The 17,724-nt window shown below is 41.8% G+C and overlaps 1 protein-coding gene across 1 annotated transcript in view; it reads right to left on the bottom strand.

Annotated features, from left to right (window-relative positions):
• The window catches only part of KLHL7 (kelch like family member 7), a 94,255-nt gene that overhangs the window by 51,540 nt on the left and 24,991 nt on the right, over positions 1–17,724 (bottom strand). Inside the window, exon 6 of the mRNA XM_030201796.1 lies at positions 2,249–2,423. Within this exon, the coding sequence (XP_030057656.1) occupies positions 2,249–2,423 (175 nt within the window). The remainder of the gene's footprint in view (positions 1–2,248; positions 2,424–17,724) is intronic.

Genomic DNA, 17,724 nt, shown 5'->3' with positions numbered 1-17,724 from the left:
GGTGTCCCCAACTGCTTCCCTGACGAGCACTTGGACGACTTTACTTGGTTCTTTTTTTCTTACGACCAAGCCACGAAAAGGTGCCCGAGCTGACCAGATGGCCACTGGAGAGAATCGGGGATAACCTCCTCTTACTCCCCCAGTGGTCACTAACCCCCTCCCACACTCAAAAAGTAATTTTTTAAATATTTGTCAGCCTCTATGCCAGCCTCAAATATCATACCCAGTTCCATGACAGCAGTATGCAGGTCCCTGGAGCAGTTTTAGTGGGTGCAGTGCACTTCAGGCAGGCGGACCCAGGCCCATCCCCCCCTACCTGTTACACTTGTGGTGGTAAATATGAGCTCTCCAAAAACCACCAGAAACCCACTGTACCCACATCTAGGTGCCCCCCCCTTCACCTGTACAGGCTATAGTAGTGGTGTACAGTGGTGGGTAGTGTGTTTTGGGGGGCTCAGCACACAAGGTAAGGGAGCTATGTACCTGGGAGCAATTTCTGAAGTCCATTGCAGTGCCCCCTAGGGTGCCCGGTTGGTGTCCTGGCATGTCAGGGGGACCAGTGCACTACGAATGCTGGCTCCTCCCATGACCAAAGGGCTTGCATTTGGTCGTTTCTGAGATGGGCGTCCTTAGTTTCCATTATCGCTGAAAATTAGAAACGACCATCTCTAGGGATGACCTAAATGTCAAGATTTGTGCGTCCCCGACCGTATTATCGAAACGAAAGATGGATGCCCATCTTATGTCGATAATACGGGTTTCCCCACCCCTTCGCCGGGACATCCTGCGAGGATGTCCTCAGGAAAACTTGGTCGCCCCTTTCGATTACGCCCCTCTACATCTCATATTCAGATATGAAGCGAATATTGCAGAAAAGAGGTTATACATCCAAATTTTTGTGAATTTGTGCACCAGTTCAGCAATATGTAGCTGGATAGATCTGTCTAGTGGTACTGCAGAATTCTGGGGTATGTAAGGGCATGTTTGATTTGACAGGGTTGGTGTTGTGTTATGTTTTTTATTGCTGTAGAGTAATGAAGCCACCATGCAGATGTGTGTTACATGCCTGCAGCTGGTCTGAGGGGAGGGTAGGTAAAGGCTGGACAGAAGGATGGAGGAGATATTTGACACTTGCCTTTGTACTGTAAGTTCACTGTACGGCAGGGTTCATTTTGTTACTATTAACTGTATACAAATAAAATACATAATAAAAACTTTTTAAAAATTTAATTAAAATGTTTCAAGTTTTTTTTTTTTTACAAAAGATTATGTAAGAAACTTCAAACTTAACCTATAAAGGCAAAGAATTCCAGATGGTTCTTTTTCTTTTCAAGCTGTCTATCTAAATGCCTCTTGAACAGAAGATCTTTTACCAAGGGAGAAGAAAGTAACATCAGTCACTAGCTCTGTAGTTATGTTTGGATAACAATCTATGTAATAGGTCATAAAGATGAACTAGAGCTTGCCCAAAAAGGGATTTATAAACTAGTCATGAAATTTTGTATGCAATTCTGGCTTTAAATGGCAGCCAATAAAGCCTAAGCAACAGAGGAGTAATCCTGTCAAATCTATTGCGTTTAAAAATCAATCAATCTTGCTGCAGTATTTTGCAGTAGTTGAAGTCTTGATTGTAACTTTTGTGTGATACCGATATACACAGAACTGCAATAATCTAATTGATAAAGAATTAGAGATTGAACTAAAAAAAAAAAAACGTTCTTCATGAAAACAGGAATGGATCAATCTTAACTGCCTGACTGTATAAAAGACTTTCCTGGTTAAATTAATATGGGGTTCAAACAACACTGTTGAATCAAAATAACCCCCTAGACCTGTGAAATCTGTGTAATTAGAAGAGCATCAGAGGAATGTGTCAGTAATAAAGAAGGTATGGTCGATATAAAACAACTAAGCCAAAGGATTTTAGTTTAATCCGTGTTAAAGATTCAGCATTTATTTGCCCAATTTATTTTATTTATGCACAAATTAATGTCAGCATAAGTGGAATCAAGATTGTGTACAGTAAGTAAAATGCATATGATTTCATAGTTATATTACAGCAGTTTATCTGTAAAGCAATTATCCCTTTTTCAAGTGAATTTAATGCACCAAACAGGAGAGACATCCATTTATACATACACACAAAATTCTTCCACAGATTTGGATTGTCTCTGTAAGGACAAGGAACACATATTGGCAAGGTAAACGACTCCCGCAGGAGAGAGATGAAGCCAAATGTATTACTTACTGATGACCATCTTAAGGCATTCAGGGTTGTCCTGGATAAGGGGCTCAGCCTGTACAGTTTTACTCAAGAAATTCTTCGATATCAATGGAAATCGAACTTTGGCAAGAATGTCAACCATATACGGTTGGCGGTTTGGCTCATCATACTTCAACCACCTGACTGCTGCATCATAAACCTAAAAAAGGACAGGAGCAAACCACAAAAAAGCACTTAGCACCGCAGAAAAAAATTCACACTCATCAGTATAACAGGAGGCAGAAAGCAAAACACCATATTGCCAGAGCACCTCTATTCAGTAACTCTCTCACAGAGCACAGACCTCAAACTCTGGTCCCATGAGGACTACAAATAGATCTGATGTTCAGAGAAACTGAACTGTGTGAGCTAAGCAACCAGTTCAACTATGCTTACCTGATATTTGGCTTTCCTTCAGTTCTTCATATCAGTTTTAATAAATCAGTTATGCCATCCTACCAGCAGGTGGAGATAGAGCCACACTGCTTTTCCACTTCATACATGCTGCTGCACTGAGGAATCCGTATTTTATGCAATAGCATAGCCACGATTGATTTGCTTACATGGCCTGAGGTCAATATAGGTGGGAAGTATAGATGATGACATCAGTTCTCTCACCAACTCCAACGTGGTGGAAGATGAATGGTCCAGCCATAGTTACGTTTCTGATTTTGTGTCACAGCTTACTAGCCTCAGCCTATACCACATCCTTTCAATGAGGAGTAGACAAAAGCCTGTAATCTCTCTCTCTCAGCAGCAGTATTTTTGGGGGCAGAGTTTCTGCTACCTACCTGAAACTTTTAAAAGCAGTGGGTTTAGGGGGGGTCTGGTTCTGGCACAGTTGTGGGTTTCTTTATCTAATAGTCAGCAGAGAGTTGTTGTTTCTAATCAAGAATCAGAACAGTAACCATTAAGGCTGAGGGTTCTGTAGGAACTGCTTTAAAACCGGCCACTTCATTAAAATGTATTCGCAGCCTTTAGCTGTTTTTATGAGAGCTACAGCCTACCGCTTTTGGATTTATCCTGATGATTAGATTTTGAACATCATGGATTTATGGGCTAACACATTTCAGTTGAAATTGAACACGGAAAAAACTCATTGTCTTATTGTCTCATCCCCATATAATACCCATAAGCCTGCTACCCTCGTAACTTCAGCTTATTCACTCCCTATCTCTGATCACCTTAAAATCTTAGGAGTTTCTATTGATAGCCACCTTACATTAGAGTTACTGCCGTTATAAAGAACATATTTTATTCTACGTGGAAACTTAAACATACAAGACCCTACTTTCCAAGGGACATATTCCGCAACTTGACACAATCATTGGCATTGAGCCATCTAGACTATTGCAATGGCTTATATGCCGGTTGTAAATTTCAGCTTCTAAAAAAACTCCAGACAGCCCAGAACACTGCTGCCAGATTGATCTTCAACAAAACGAGATATGATAGCGTTACACCTCTTCGGCTGAAACTTCACTGGCTCCCAATTAAGGACCGTATTACTTTCAAACTTTGTACTCTAGTCCACAAAATAATCTACGGTGATGCCCCGGGTTATATGATTGATTTAATTGATCTTCCAGCGAGGAATAGAATCAGGTCATCTCGTACTTATATGAATCTTCATTACCCAAGTTGTATTGGTCTTAAGTACAAAACCAGCTACGAGTCTAACTTCTCCTACTTAAGTACGCAGATGTGGAATGCATTACCAAACTGTGTGAAATCGCTACATGATCATAAAGACTTCAGGCGATCTTTAAAGACTTATTTGTTTTGTCGGGCCTATCCTACTGCTGCTACTCAATAGTCTCTCCTTTGTATTGAATCAGAGGACAATTTTATTACATATTACTTTGTTTCTTATTTTACACATGTACCCCTCCCTTACCTGACCCTATTTATTATTGTCTTGTAAGCCACATTGAGCCTGCTTGTGTGTGGGAAAATGTGGGATACAAATGCTACAAATAAATAAATAAATATGATGACAATCCTAGCAATTACTAGTGCTATGATACACTACATAACTCAGGCTGGAGGTCTGACTAGTACAGATCCAGTTGGTTCTTAATCTAAATTAAACTAAGATGCTAAGGTTGAAGGACCACATGCCCTCCTCTATTAGCCTATGAGGTGAAGGCTAAGAATGTGATGATTCCCAGTCCTCTCCAGTTAGAAACAGGATTAGATTCCTGTTTAACTTATCAGGAGTGAATGAATACTGTGGTCTCTACTGCTTTTTATTAACTACAGTTATTATGTAAATTGTAGAATATATTGGAGGCAGGTTTGATTTGGAAGCTTGTACACTCAATCCTCATCAGATTAGACCATTTATCAATCTTTCTGTGGCTGCAACCTCATCTGTGTGGCCACAGAAAACCTCTGACTCTGTGGGCACAGGCCAATGACATCTTATGGAGGGTCCAATCAGGTCACTAACCCATTTGGGGGGTCACAATCCACATTTTGGGAAGCTCTGGATTAGATTATTGTAACATAACATTTTATCTTGCCCAATAATGTGCTGGAAGCATTAAAAATGTTTTAAAATACTCTAGCCTAACTGGTGACTATGTGCTTTGAGAGTGTCCTATTGTGGATTAGGAAATGGTTAAAAGAGAGAAAGCAGGGAATAAGAGCTAAATGGTCCATTTTCTCAATGGAGAAAAGTGAATACTGAATTTTCCCCAAGGATTTGTACTGCAACTGATTTTTAACAATTTTATAATTGAAATAATTTGGAATTGGAAGATCAAGTGAGATGATGAAATTTACAGACACAAAATTTAGAATTGATGAATCTTAAAGAGGACTTTTTTTTTTTTAGCCTGGACGACTGGGCCTTCAAATGACAGATAAAATTGAATGTATATAAGTGCAAAGAAATGTACATAGGGAGTGGCCTAGTGGTTAGAGCACCGGTCTTGCAATCCAGAGGTGGCCGGTTCAAATCCCACTGCTGCTCCTTGTGATCTTGGGCAAGTCACCTAACTCTCCATTGCCTCAGGTACAAACTTAGATTGTGAGCCCTCCTGGGACAGAGAAATATCCAGTGCACCTGAATGTAACTCACCTTGAGCTACTACTGAAAAAGGTGTGAGCAAAATCTAAATAAATAAAATAAAAAAAATAACTGTGCCATTATCTTGAGCAGCTTCTTTAGCTACCAGTCATGCAGCAGGTTCTCTAAGTTGAGATCTCGATTTATAGATCCCTAATAGATGGCATTGAGTACCTGTAGAACCCTTTGGCATTTTTTAAACCTCTGGTTTAGATTATGTTCTACAAGTACCAGGAAACTTGGCATCCCATCCACTGCAGGAGCAAGGCTTACCAAAACCCATGCTAGAATATTCTCAGTGGCTAGGGCCAATTTTTTCAGTTTAAAGCGCAAGAACTTTTAATAAAATATAAATTAAATTTTTTGTTCATCCAGGCCTTTCAGAATTAGCCCTATGAGCAGACTACATTAAGTAATGAAAGGAGGGCTTATGCTTTTAATTAGAATTTATTAAGATGAAAACTGGACCACAATTGTTTATGTTTTCAATATAAATGCTGTATTGTAAGCAATTAGAATTAGCCGGGATGGCATACAGAAAATAAACGGAAGGCAAAAATGAAATGTACCCATGGTTTCTCCAAAGCTGTCGTTCTATTCACTGTGCCTGAAACCCCCTTAGGTAGGTCTTTGGACTAGTCTAGTAGGACTCAAGAAAAGCAATTTATCAGATAAGCATAACTGAACCTCTCTCCATCTTCCCAGACCACCCCTCATCTTGTCTAAGCTACCCCTTAGACGAGGGGTGCTCTGTGGTGATCTTCAAAGAGCTTGCTGGTTGGCAAAAATATCCAAATCTCTAATACTGCAAAAGAGAGTGCAATATTGCCTAGGTAACAATGAACTTCCAGTGGAATAGACCCATATTCTGCTCATGAGGGGGACTAGTGCAACTATCTCTCATGGGACCCTATGGCCACTTGCAGAATATGCTATTGTTATTGTTTCTTTAATCCAGGTGGCTATAGACACAGTCAAAGCTGTTTCTCCTTTTCTTGGGCGACATTATAAAAAGTCTATATTCTTAAATGGCTCAGCTGCTTTCAAGTATCTCCACAGTGCTCTCCTGACATCCGACATATAAAAAGTCTAGGTCTTCCTTTAATGCAGTCTTTCTTGAAGCCTGGTAACTTTACCGTTTGGTTCAAATGAAATTGTGAAACTACTTTAGGGAGAAGTGAAGGAACCATATACAAGGTGATCACCTTCTTGACATCCTGATTTAGTATGATTTCCTGTAGGAGAGTGCTAATAATTCAAATATTATCTGTCTCTACAAATATCAAACAAAAATACTGTCTTCAGAGACATGCCTGTAAAGTCAGTTTATTTCAAGGGTTTGAAGGGACATTTAACTATATTCAGATCCTAACATTGTAAGATCCTCCACGTTGGAGGCTTATTGTGACTTAATTCTCTTAGGAAGTGCACTACGGCTATATGAGATAACAAAGGCTTCCATAGAACCGTACATCTATAGTATTGTCAGGGCAGCTACCCAACCCCAAGGGAATTAAACAAGAGGCACATTTCAAGCATTGATTAAGCCAGTTAGATGTCCAATTGTAAACATTTTTATTAAAATTTAACCAAATTTACACATCACATAGGAACCCAATACAAGGAAGTGGCTTCTTCTCTTAGCCCAATGATTCAAATATTTACCAAATTCTAAATTTATATTATTGGCCTTCAATAATGTATTGCAACACATAGCCTTTCTTCCTCAGCCTTACCTCTCAACAGCTAGGCTGTAAGTGAATGTAGAGCAAGATCCTCCACTCATATTGGTCCTTGCTATGGCAACCCTTTGATTCCGCACCTCGAATACTGTATGTAATTCTGGTCACCGCATCTCAAAAAAGATATAGCGGAATTAGAAAATGTACAGAGAAGGGTAACAAAAATGATAAAGGGGATGGATCTCCTCTCATATGAGGAAAGGCTACAGAGGTTAGGGCTCTTCAGCTTGGAAAAGAGACAGCTGAGGGGAGATATGATCTATGTCTACAAAATCCTGAGTGGTGTAGAATGGGTAGAAGTGAATCGATTTTTCACTTTCAAAAAAAGTACAAAGACCAGGAGACACTCAATGAAATTACATGGAAATACTTTTAAAACAAATAGGAGGAAATATTTTTTTTTCACTCAACGAATAGTTAAGCTCTGGAACTGATGTGGTAACAGCGATTAGCATATCTGGGTTTAAAAAAGGTTTGGACAAGTTCCTGGAAGAAAAGTCCACAGTCTGCTAGGGAAGCCACTGCTTGCTTCAGGATTGGTAGCATGAAATATTGCTACTATTTGGGTTTCTGCCACGTACTTGTGACTTGGACTGGCCAATGTTGGAAATAGGATACTGACCAAGTATGGCTATTCTTATGTTCTTAGATATAACAGAGATCTATAAAATACTGAGTGGGTAGGGGTGAATCACTTGTTTACTCTTTCCAAAAATACTAGCACAGAGGGCATACAATGAAGCTATTAAGTAGTAAATTTTAAAACAAACCAGAGGAAATATTTCTTCACTTAACGTGTAATTACACTCTGGAATTTGTTGCCAGAGAATGTGGTAACAGTAGTTAGCTTAGCAGAGTTTTTAAAAAAGTTTGGATAATTTCCTAAAACAAAAGTCCATAAGCCATTAAATCCACTGCTTATTTCTAGGATAAGCAGCATAAAATCTGTTTTACTATTTTGGGATCTTGCCAGGTACTTGTGACCTGGATTGGCCACTGTTGGAAACCAGATACTGGGCTTGATGAACATTTGGTCTGTCCTAGTATGGCAACACTTATGTTCTTATGGGTTTGAGTTGTTCTGCCGTCACTACTCTCTCCTTAGAGCGCTATATCATGATCTTCTTGGCCAGTCCAAGAATAATAAGATGACCAGGTACCTTCCTTATTACCCTACCTAATAGAGGCCATAGTGGGAACATGTAAAGTAAACTTTCTCCTCAAACCATACCTGTACCAGAGCATCAACACCCTTTGACCCTTCTGCCTTCCTGAGGCTGAGGTTATTTGAGACTTTCATGTTCCATCTTGGTCCTTTAAAGTCCATGTGCGGCACCCCACAGTATCTGAAATCAAGAGAGCTTGGGACAAGTACATAGGATCTCTCAGGGAGTGATAGGGAGAGTAGATGGCATGGATAGGCAGACTGGATAAGCCATATGGTCTTTATCTGCCTACATTTTTCTCCGTTTGAGTTTCTATGTTTCATAGAAAAAGCTTCAGTAAGTTAGCCTCCATTCTCCTGGATCCAGAGAGAACCGATTCAGTAAGTCTGCCTCTGTTGTCTTTGCCTACAACAATGCCTGTCAAGAGAGCTATTAGATTGCCATCTGCCCATCAGGTGATGATATTTGCTTCCCATGCAACCTGAAGGCTGCCAAGTGCCCCCTTACTTGTTTATGTCAGCTACTACTGTTAAGTTGTCATAAGGCACTCACATCACTTCCATCAGGGGTTAAAAGTAATTAAGCCTGCCTGAGCACTCTGGTTTCCAATCTGTTCACTGATCCTCAGCTTTGCTCCTGGGACAAATTTTCTTGCACCCCTGGAGTCTCACTGGTGGTTACTACCACACAAGAGGAAGATTCTAAATTCTCACCTCTCTCCAGTTTGTCTTTGGTGATGTAAAGGGAGACAAGCTTTGTAATCTCTTCCCTCTGGTCGCCAACTGGACAATAGTAAGTTCTGTAAAAATTCAAGGTACTGCTTTTAGAGTCGCCGCAATTTAGCCCAGTATGTGCATACAACACTATGCCTTCAGGGAACAAGCTTCTAACAGGTCTTGAATCTGAGCTTGGAATTCTAGACTGATGAAAACACCTTCCCTTGGAGGATTTAAGGGCCTTGGATTCGATATACTGCCTTTCTGTGGTACAACCAAAACAGTTTACATATATTATCTCTCTATATAAAAGGCAACACCAACGTTCTATGAAGCCTCCAGCCGGAAGTGTGAAGGGGGCGAGATATCCGGTTTCCCTATGAGTGTCTGCCCCGCCCTCTCTGTAACACAGTCAGTGAAGGAAAACAGCAGAGCACGAAATCAAATCGCTGGCTCTGTAACAGTGAAGGACTCAGAGGGGGGAGGGGGACAGAGGCCAGAGGGCACGGACACACACACTCCCACATGCACACAGAAGAAAACATTGCTAGCCCCCGTTTCATTTGCATCAGAAACGGGGCTTTTTTACTAGTAACATATATTATATGCAGGTACTTTCTCTGTCACTAGTGGACTCACAATCTAATTTTTGTACCTGGGGCAATGGAGGGTTAAGTGACTTGCCAAGTACCACAAGAAGCCACAGTGGTAATCAAACCCAGTTCCCCAGGTTCTCAGCCCACTGTTCTAACCATTAAGCTACTCCTCCACTCCAGCATACTGAATAACACACCTAAGTATTCCAATGTATGATAGAACAAACATGCTCTTGTTCTTGTTTATCATCCAGTCTAAATTCTAGAGCACCATTACTCTGACTATAGCTTCTCTGCTTTTTCAACTTTGTCCAAATCAAAACGCTGACCAGCACCCCTTTCCTTCCTTAAAACAATGTTACTATCATCTTTATGGGAGAAGCAGTAAGAAAACTAGATTAGATAGATGGACAGTCCTAGTCAAAGTTCTTGGGAAAGTGGTCAAAACAAAGGATAACACCGGGAATTTTAAATGGCAATCCAGGACTGGAAACCTGGAAAACCTCTGGTTAATGGGTATATGCAGATAAATCTCTGTCAAGTCTAAACAGGTCAGGACTTCCCTGTCCTTCCAGACAACATAGCAGAACTCAATGTGTTCATGCAATAGTGAGGAACTCTTGAGGGATAAATTAATCTTGGATCCAGGACAGTTTCCCTCTTTGGTACTACAAAACACTGAGACTATTGCCCTTTCCGTCTTTCTGCCAGCAGGATATTAATAGCTTGCAGCTGAAGAAACTGATCCAGTGTGGAGTGCAGAGTACCACCACATTTTTTTTACTTAAGAACATACAGTGGGGGAAATAAGTATTTGATCCCTTGCTGATTTTGTAAGTTTGCCCACTGACAAAGACATGAGCAGCCCATAATTGAAGGGTAGGTTATTGGTAACAGTGAGAGATAGCACATCACAAATTAAATCCGGAAAATCACATTGTGGAAAGTATATGAATTTATTTGCATTCTGCAGAGGGAAATAAGTATTTAATCCCTCTGGCAAACAAGACCTAATACTTGGTGGCAAAACCCTTGTTGGCAAGCACAGCGGTCAGACGTCTTCTGTAGTTGATGATGAGGTTTGCACACATGTCAGGAGGAATTTTGGTCCACTCCTCTTTGCAGATCATCTCTAAATCATTAAGAGTTCTGGGCTGTCGCTTGGCAACTCGCATCTTCAGCTCCCTCCATAAGTTTTCAATGGGATTAAGGTCTGGTGACTGGCTAGGCCACTCCATGACCCTAATGTGCTTCTTCCTGAGCCACTCCTTTGTTGCCTTGGCTGTATGTTTTGGGTCATTGTCGTGCTGGAAGACCCAGCCACGACCCATTTTTAAGACCCTGGCGGAGGGAAGGAGGTTGTCACTCAGAATTGTACGGTACATGGCCCCATCCATTCTCCCATTGATGCGGTGAAGTAGTCCTGTGCCCTTAGCAGAGAAACACCCCCAAAACATAACATTTCCACCTCCATGCTTGACAGTGGGGACGGTGTTCTTTGGGTCATAGGCAGCATTTCTCTTCCTCCAAACACGGCGAGTTGAGTTCATGCCAAAGAGCTCAATTTTTGTCTCATCTGACCACAGCACCTTCTCCCAATCACTCTCGGCATCATCCAGGTGTTCACTGGCAAACTTCAGACGGGCCGTCACATGTGCCTTCCGGAGCAGGGGGACCTTGCGGGCACTGCAGGATTGCAATCCGTTATGTCGTAATGTGTTACCAATGGTTTTCGTGGTGGCAGTGGTCCCAGCTGCCTTGAGATCATTGACAAGTTCCCCCCTTGTAGTTGTAGGCTGATTTCTAACCTTCCTCATGATCAAGGATACCCCACGAGGTGAGATTTTGCGTGGAGCCCCAGATCTTTGTCGATTGACAGTCATTTTGTACTTCTTCCATTTTCTTACTATGGCACCAACAGTTGTCTCCTTCTCGCCCAGCGTCTTACTGATGGTTTTGTAGCCCATTCCAGCCTTGTGCAGGTGTATGATCTTGTCCCTGACATCCTTAGACAGCTCCTTGCTCTTGGCCATTTTGTAGAGGTTAGAGTCTGACTGATTCACTGAGTCTGTGGACAGGTGTCTTTCATACAGGTGACCATTGCCGACAGCTGTCTGTCATGCAGGTAACGAGTTGATTTGGAGCATCTACCTGGTCTGTAGGGGCCAGATCTCTTACTGGTTGGTGGGGGATCAAATACTTATTTCCCTCTGCAGAATGCAAATAAATTCATATACTTTCCACAATGTGATTTTCCGGATTTAATTTGTGATGTGCTATCTCTCACTGTTACCAATAACCTACCCTTCAATTATGGGCTGCTCATGTCTTTGTCAGTGGGCAAACTTACAAAATCAGCAAGGGATCAAATACTTATTTCCCCCACTGTAAGTAACTGAGCATGCTGAGGGAGAAGCAGTCCACAGAAGCCAGTGTTTTAAAGAAGACTGCTTTTCGTCACTCTGCATTTGTTACAGTAGCTGTAATAATGTAGCTGTCACCTTGGTTTTACAATATATCCTCTTTTGTGCTGTGAAAATCCTTTTGTCAGCATTTCATAATTTAATATTACCCACTATGAACTTGCTCTGTTAACCAGCAGTGAAATTCCTGCGAGACAGTGCCCTACTTTCATTCATGTCGAGTCACTCCCTACACTAGATGTATGGGGTCATCATGATTGCTGGCTGACTGTAGAAGTTTAGATTCAAAACTTAGCCAGGTAGTAAGTGTTGGTCTTATTACTAAAATTGATTTAAATAAAATTAAAATAAATAACATTTTTTTTAAATAATTGGCTCTGACTCCATCAGAGGGAGTTAGTAGTGGTATATTTGGTGTGTGTTATACAACATAATATAATTAAATCAATAAGATCAATTGTACTGCATTTCTATAGTTTTGTGGGTTTTGACCACTTAGCCTTCAGCGGCATAGCAATGAATTTAATCTGTGAGTAGTCTGATTAATGCACATGTGTGTAACTCAAGCCTGGGGAGACCACTTGATGCCTTGAGAGAAAGAAGACGTGTCTCCTGCCTCTCTGAGGGTCCCTCATGTTCTCATAGCTAATAATGGGCCATTCTGAGCAGCAAACTGGAATTATGTCTGATAAAGTACTTCTTATAGATACATGGACAGATACTTGCAGACCGCTACTTCTGCGATGTCGCCAAAAGGACCAAAAGTGGAAAAAGACAAGAATCGAGGAGACAATAAGATGGCAGAGGTTCGGCCGACAGAGGCTTTAGTTTCTACAGATGCGCAATTAACACAGCTCACTGCCGCGGTGGAACAAGCTCTGAAGCCCAACTGGCTAATCTGTTGTCTCTCTTGGCAGACACAACTAACAGAGCAGGACCCCTGTAACAGCGTGTTTCTACCGTGGAAGATGAAGCACGAGACAAGCAGAACCTGTCAGAAATAGAACGGCGGGTCCAGTGTCAGGTGGAGCAGATTGACGACCTAGAAAATAGGTCGAGGAGAAGGAACCTCAGGATCATCGAATTTCCAGAGCAAGTTTCCGATCATTCTCTCCCCTCGATCTTGGAAAAATGGCTGAAGGCAGAATTTGCACTACCGGATATAGTGCAGGACCCTTTCGTCTAGAAAGGGCTCACTGTGTGGGACATCTGCAGGAGGGTAGCCATAGGCCTAGGGTGGTAATCCTCAAGGTACACAACTATGTGCACAAGCAGGAAATTCTGCAAGGCTATAGACAGAAACAAGCAACACTGTCCTATGATAGAGTGCCTATAGAAATCTATCAAGATTATTCCCCTTCCCAAATCTAAATTGCACAAATGTTCATTCAGTCCAAGACATGCATCTCGCTAAGCAGATGTAATGCCATATATTAGTTTGTAATGTAGAAATTGTGAGAATGGTAAACTATTTTTCAGATGCTTAGGGGTGCATACTTCAATAACGCAATAATGTATTTGTATCAGAGAGTTAAAAAAAACAAACAAACCTGTAGCTAAAACATTTTCACAAGTCTGTGAAAGGGTCACATCTAAAAATGTAATAGTCTCAAAGGAAAAATGGTCTTACCTGATAATTTTCTTTCCTTTTGTCCTACCAGACCAGTCTAGACCATGCCCATTCATCAGCAGATGGAGACAAAGTAGTTCCATGTAATTCGCCTCTTAAGGGTATCATGCAGTCTGGAATGGTCAGCATTTCAAATAGCCAAACAATGGTGCTCATACTCCCGGTCCACACTGAAAACTCAAGACTGTCTCACTCAACCAAGAACTATACCAAAAGAGGAGAAAGTAACCTGAATGACAGGTACTTCACTGCATCAGAAGATGAGTGGTGTACAATACAAATACTTGAAACCCATGTAAATAGACCTGTGAAGAGAGATCAAAGAAAGAAACAAATCACAAAAAGAGAAAAACAGGAAGGGATTCCGTACTGACTGGTCTGGTGGACTAGAGGAAAGAAAATGATAAGGTAAGACATTTTTCCTTCCTTTTCGTCCATACCAGACCAGTCCAGAAAAGTAAGATGTAGCACAGCAGTGAAGCAGTGTCTCAAAACAAAGGCAAGACTACAGCGCAAAGACAAAGAAAAGCTAGGAATCATTGTCTGCACTTGATTCCTTTGACAATTATTGAAGAGCCTACCTGACAGCCTAGAACAGAACAACAAGGAGGCACAGACAAAGGGGAAAAACATCCATACCCTGAGAGAGAGTAAATGAGTGCCAGTAGAGAACACATATCCATCTCAGAAAATGGGAATTGTAATAAGGAAGGCCAAGAGAGTGAACCAAGTAGAATCACTAGAAAAATAATCGTTGTTCTACTACTACTACTACTCATTTCTATAGCGCTAATAGACATATGCAGCACTGTACACATTATATGCAGGTACTTTCTCTGTCCCTAGAGGACTCAAAATCTAAGCTTTTTGTACCAGAGGCAATTGAGGGTTAAGTGACTTGCCCAAGGTCATAAGGAGCTGTGGTGGGAACTGAACCCAGGTTGCCAGGATCAAAGCCCATTGCACTAACCATTAGGCTACTCCTCCACTCCAGAAGGTCAAGTGAGGAAAAATTGCTGGGAAAAGATGCCGAGCTATTGAAAGCAACAAGAAAGCAGCTGTGAAGTGGCATCCCTTAAACCAAGTGAACTGAGCATTATGAAGAGTTGAGATAAGAGGAGGCTTCATACCATAAAAGTAACTGAAGCAGGAATCCACACAGCAGTAGCAACAATAAAACTGCAAAACAATGTGTCTGTGCTCTAGAGCATGATAGAAATAGGTAAAATATGAGGTACCTTGCATATCACTGCAGCCAAAACTGGAAGCTGTGGCAGTTGAAGGTACACAAATGACTGCAGTGTCCACCAACCTATAGGCTGGCAGCGAGACAGAGAATCCACAACTTGAACTGTTTCCTCATTAGCAGAACCAGATAATCAAGAGACTTTGAGATGTCTACAGGACCCAGAGAAGTGAAAGGAGACCTTGAGAACCCTCAATGGGCCAGGATAGTCCATGGATGATATAGAACTCTAGGGAGGGGAAAGTTCTGAGGCTCTTGGACTCACCCTGAGGCAGAAGGGGGACCCAAAGCAGGGCCCGACAGTAAAGGAGCCCAGGAAGGCAGAGACTATCTCTCCCTCTTTGGGAGTGGACAGGTTGTTTGGCGTGTATGGACCATTTTTTCCAAAGGATTACCACAGGCTAACTTTTCTTGGCTAGGTTGCTGATGACAAATTGCGGAGAACATTAGCTATTGCAGACTGGGCCTACACCCTCGAGTAGGTGGCGATGATCACAGTGCCCATAGCAGATGCAACATAGAAGCCATCGACACATGTGTCCTTCAAAAGAAACAAAGTCATCAGAGTCAGCTGCTGCTGGAGAATAGCTGAGTCGGCCACCTTAAATGAACTCGAGAGTCACATCTGCTGTCATGTCCTAGTGGTGAGATGCTATGGATTCAGAGAGGCAGTGGAAGCTGAGGTGTACTAGAAGCAACCACCGCCTGGCCAACATAGACGGCAGGCGCTGATCAGCTAGAGGGCGCCACCAAGCCAGAGAGATGATAGGTACTGCTGGGTTCAGAGCCACCAGAGAAGAAGACGGTTGTAACAGGTAGAAAGCAGATGCTAGGGCACAGCAGAAGCAGATGTGACTGCATAAGAGAAGCAGAATATGCAGCAGCAATAGCATCCAGAAATCTAACCACAGCCTCAGCACAGCTGAAAGAAAAGTACAAACACCCCCAGTGGGAACTGAACCTGCAATCTTCAGATTTCTGCTTTAGTGTTCAGCTTCTGCATGGTTGCTCTACCCATAGTATAGAGTAAAACTGCAGCAGCCTAAAGAGATCATACCAATCTACCACTGAAGAAAACATCCAGCCACTACTGGTGAGCCATACCGTGGTCGACAGCTATGGAGAAGAGCAAACCGCTACCTAACAGGAAGTCATAGAGAAGATGAAGTTATCTTCAATGAGGGACCTGCAGTGGCTAAAACCACAGCAGAAGAAACTAACTGCTCCAGGCAAGCCATACAGTGGCAAGCACAACTAAATAAAACATCAAGCTGCTATCTTGCAAAAGAAGCTGCAAAACAGGACAAGCTGCTGCAAAAATATGCAGAGTGGCAAAGGAAACCAGTAGAAGAGAATGCAGAGAATCTGTTAGTGGGATACATGACATCAGTCATACTGAAGCAAATACCATATAGAGGTAACAGCTCTTACTAAGGAGGCAGGAGCTACTAAAGTATCTGTGCCTTCTCATGCAACCAAGGGACCAAATTGAATTAAAACAAAGTGTGCCACTGAGAAGTGGAACTCTATGACAGACATCTGGCAGCACAAAGCTGAAATGGTAGCATTGGAAACTGAGATAAGAAGCCAGCTTCCAGAAGCCTAATATTTAGGCATGATCATCTTTCCTTAGAATCTCTATGTTTAAATGAAAGGTAAAGCGTGAACAAATCAGTGCAGTAAGAGGACATCACCCTCAGTCAGCCAAACAGCTGCCCTTCGGTAAAACACAATAAGGTGGTTTCATGCACACGTAACTGCACTTTTACCCGTAAGAGGAGCACCAAAGCACAAAAACGAAATGGTCTCAGAGAAAATGCACTTAGAAGAAAAGGAGAAAGAGATGCCTTGAGGAAGAAATTGTGCTGCACGAAAAACAGGTCCTCCTTGACTTCTCTTTAATAAATAAAAAGGTATAACGAAGCCCCAGCTGAACAAAGGCACAGAGCAAGAAAGTACTGTCAACCTGCGACAGTAAAACCACAAAACCATTACAGGAAAAAACAAATGACTGACCTCAGAGTGAAGAAATTAAAATAATAACTAGAGGGAACCAACTTTACATCAAAGTTCACCCCAGACGCATAATAACGCCATTAGCCTCCAAGTAGAACTGCACCATGCAAAAAGATGTGACGACAATAAAGAGGAGGGGGAGGGGAGAGAGGAAGAACCCGGAACCACCAGGTGTCACTCCAGCTCCAGCATAATTCTTGTAACAACTCCATGCTCAACTAAGAGCTAGTCACTAACTGGTACAGGAGCTGGCTGAAAAGCACCAAGTGGAGCAGCTCCACCATCAATTATCTGCCTAAGACAAAAATATCGAGCATTCCAGGCTGCATGATACCTTTAAGGGGCAAATTATTTGAAACTACTTTTTTCTCTGCCTCTGTCTACTGGTAGATGGATATAACCCACTTGTCTGGTCTGGTCAAAAAGGAAATATTTACATTCAAAATTAACAGAAGAGTTAAACCCATTCGACTATTGAACACACCATTCTAATTGTTGCATCATTCTCAAGGACAGCACAAAAAAAGAGTTGTTAATAAATCAACACCAACAAAAAAATAAAAGGGCATCCATTCAGAATAAACGTACCCAGTTTCAAAATTAGCCATAAACAAATGAGCTATTGCAGGGGCCCAAAAAGAACCCATATGTACTCCCAATACTTGCTGGTATAATTGCTTATCAAGGGTCACCATCAACAATGGAGATCTGTGCACTGTAAAGTCTTTTTACTCCTGACCCTGCCTCTAATCCTGCAGTACATCTGGTACAATTTCATAAGAGAAAAAAAAAATCCAAAGGGGCTTCCTGCACTACAGAAGGTCCCAGGATCCTCCTTCTTCCTGAGCTTAAG

This window comes from Microcaecilia unicolor, chromosome 1 (genome assembly GCF_901765095.1).
Source record: "Microcaecilia unicolor chromosome 1, aMicUni1.1, whole genome shotgun sequence".
Taxonomy (NCBI): Eukaryota; Metazoa; Chordata; class Amphibia; order Gymnophiona; family Siphonopidae; genus Microcaecilia; species Microcaecilia unicolor.
The sequence above is the reverse complement of the archived record's forward strand: the minus strand, read 5'-3'. Positions and strand labels throughout refer to the sequence as shown.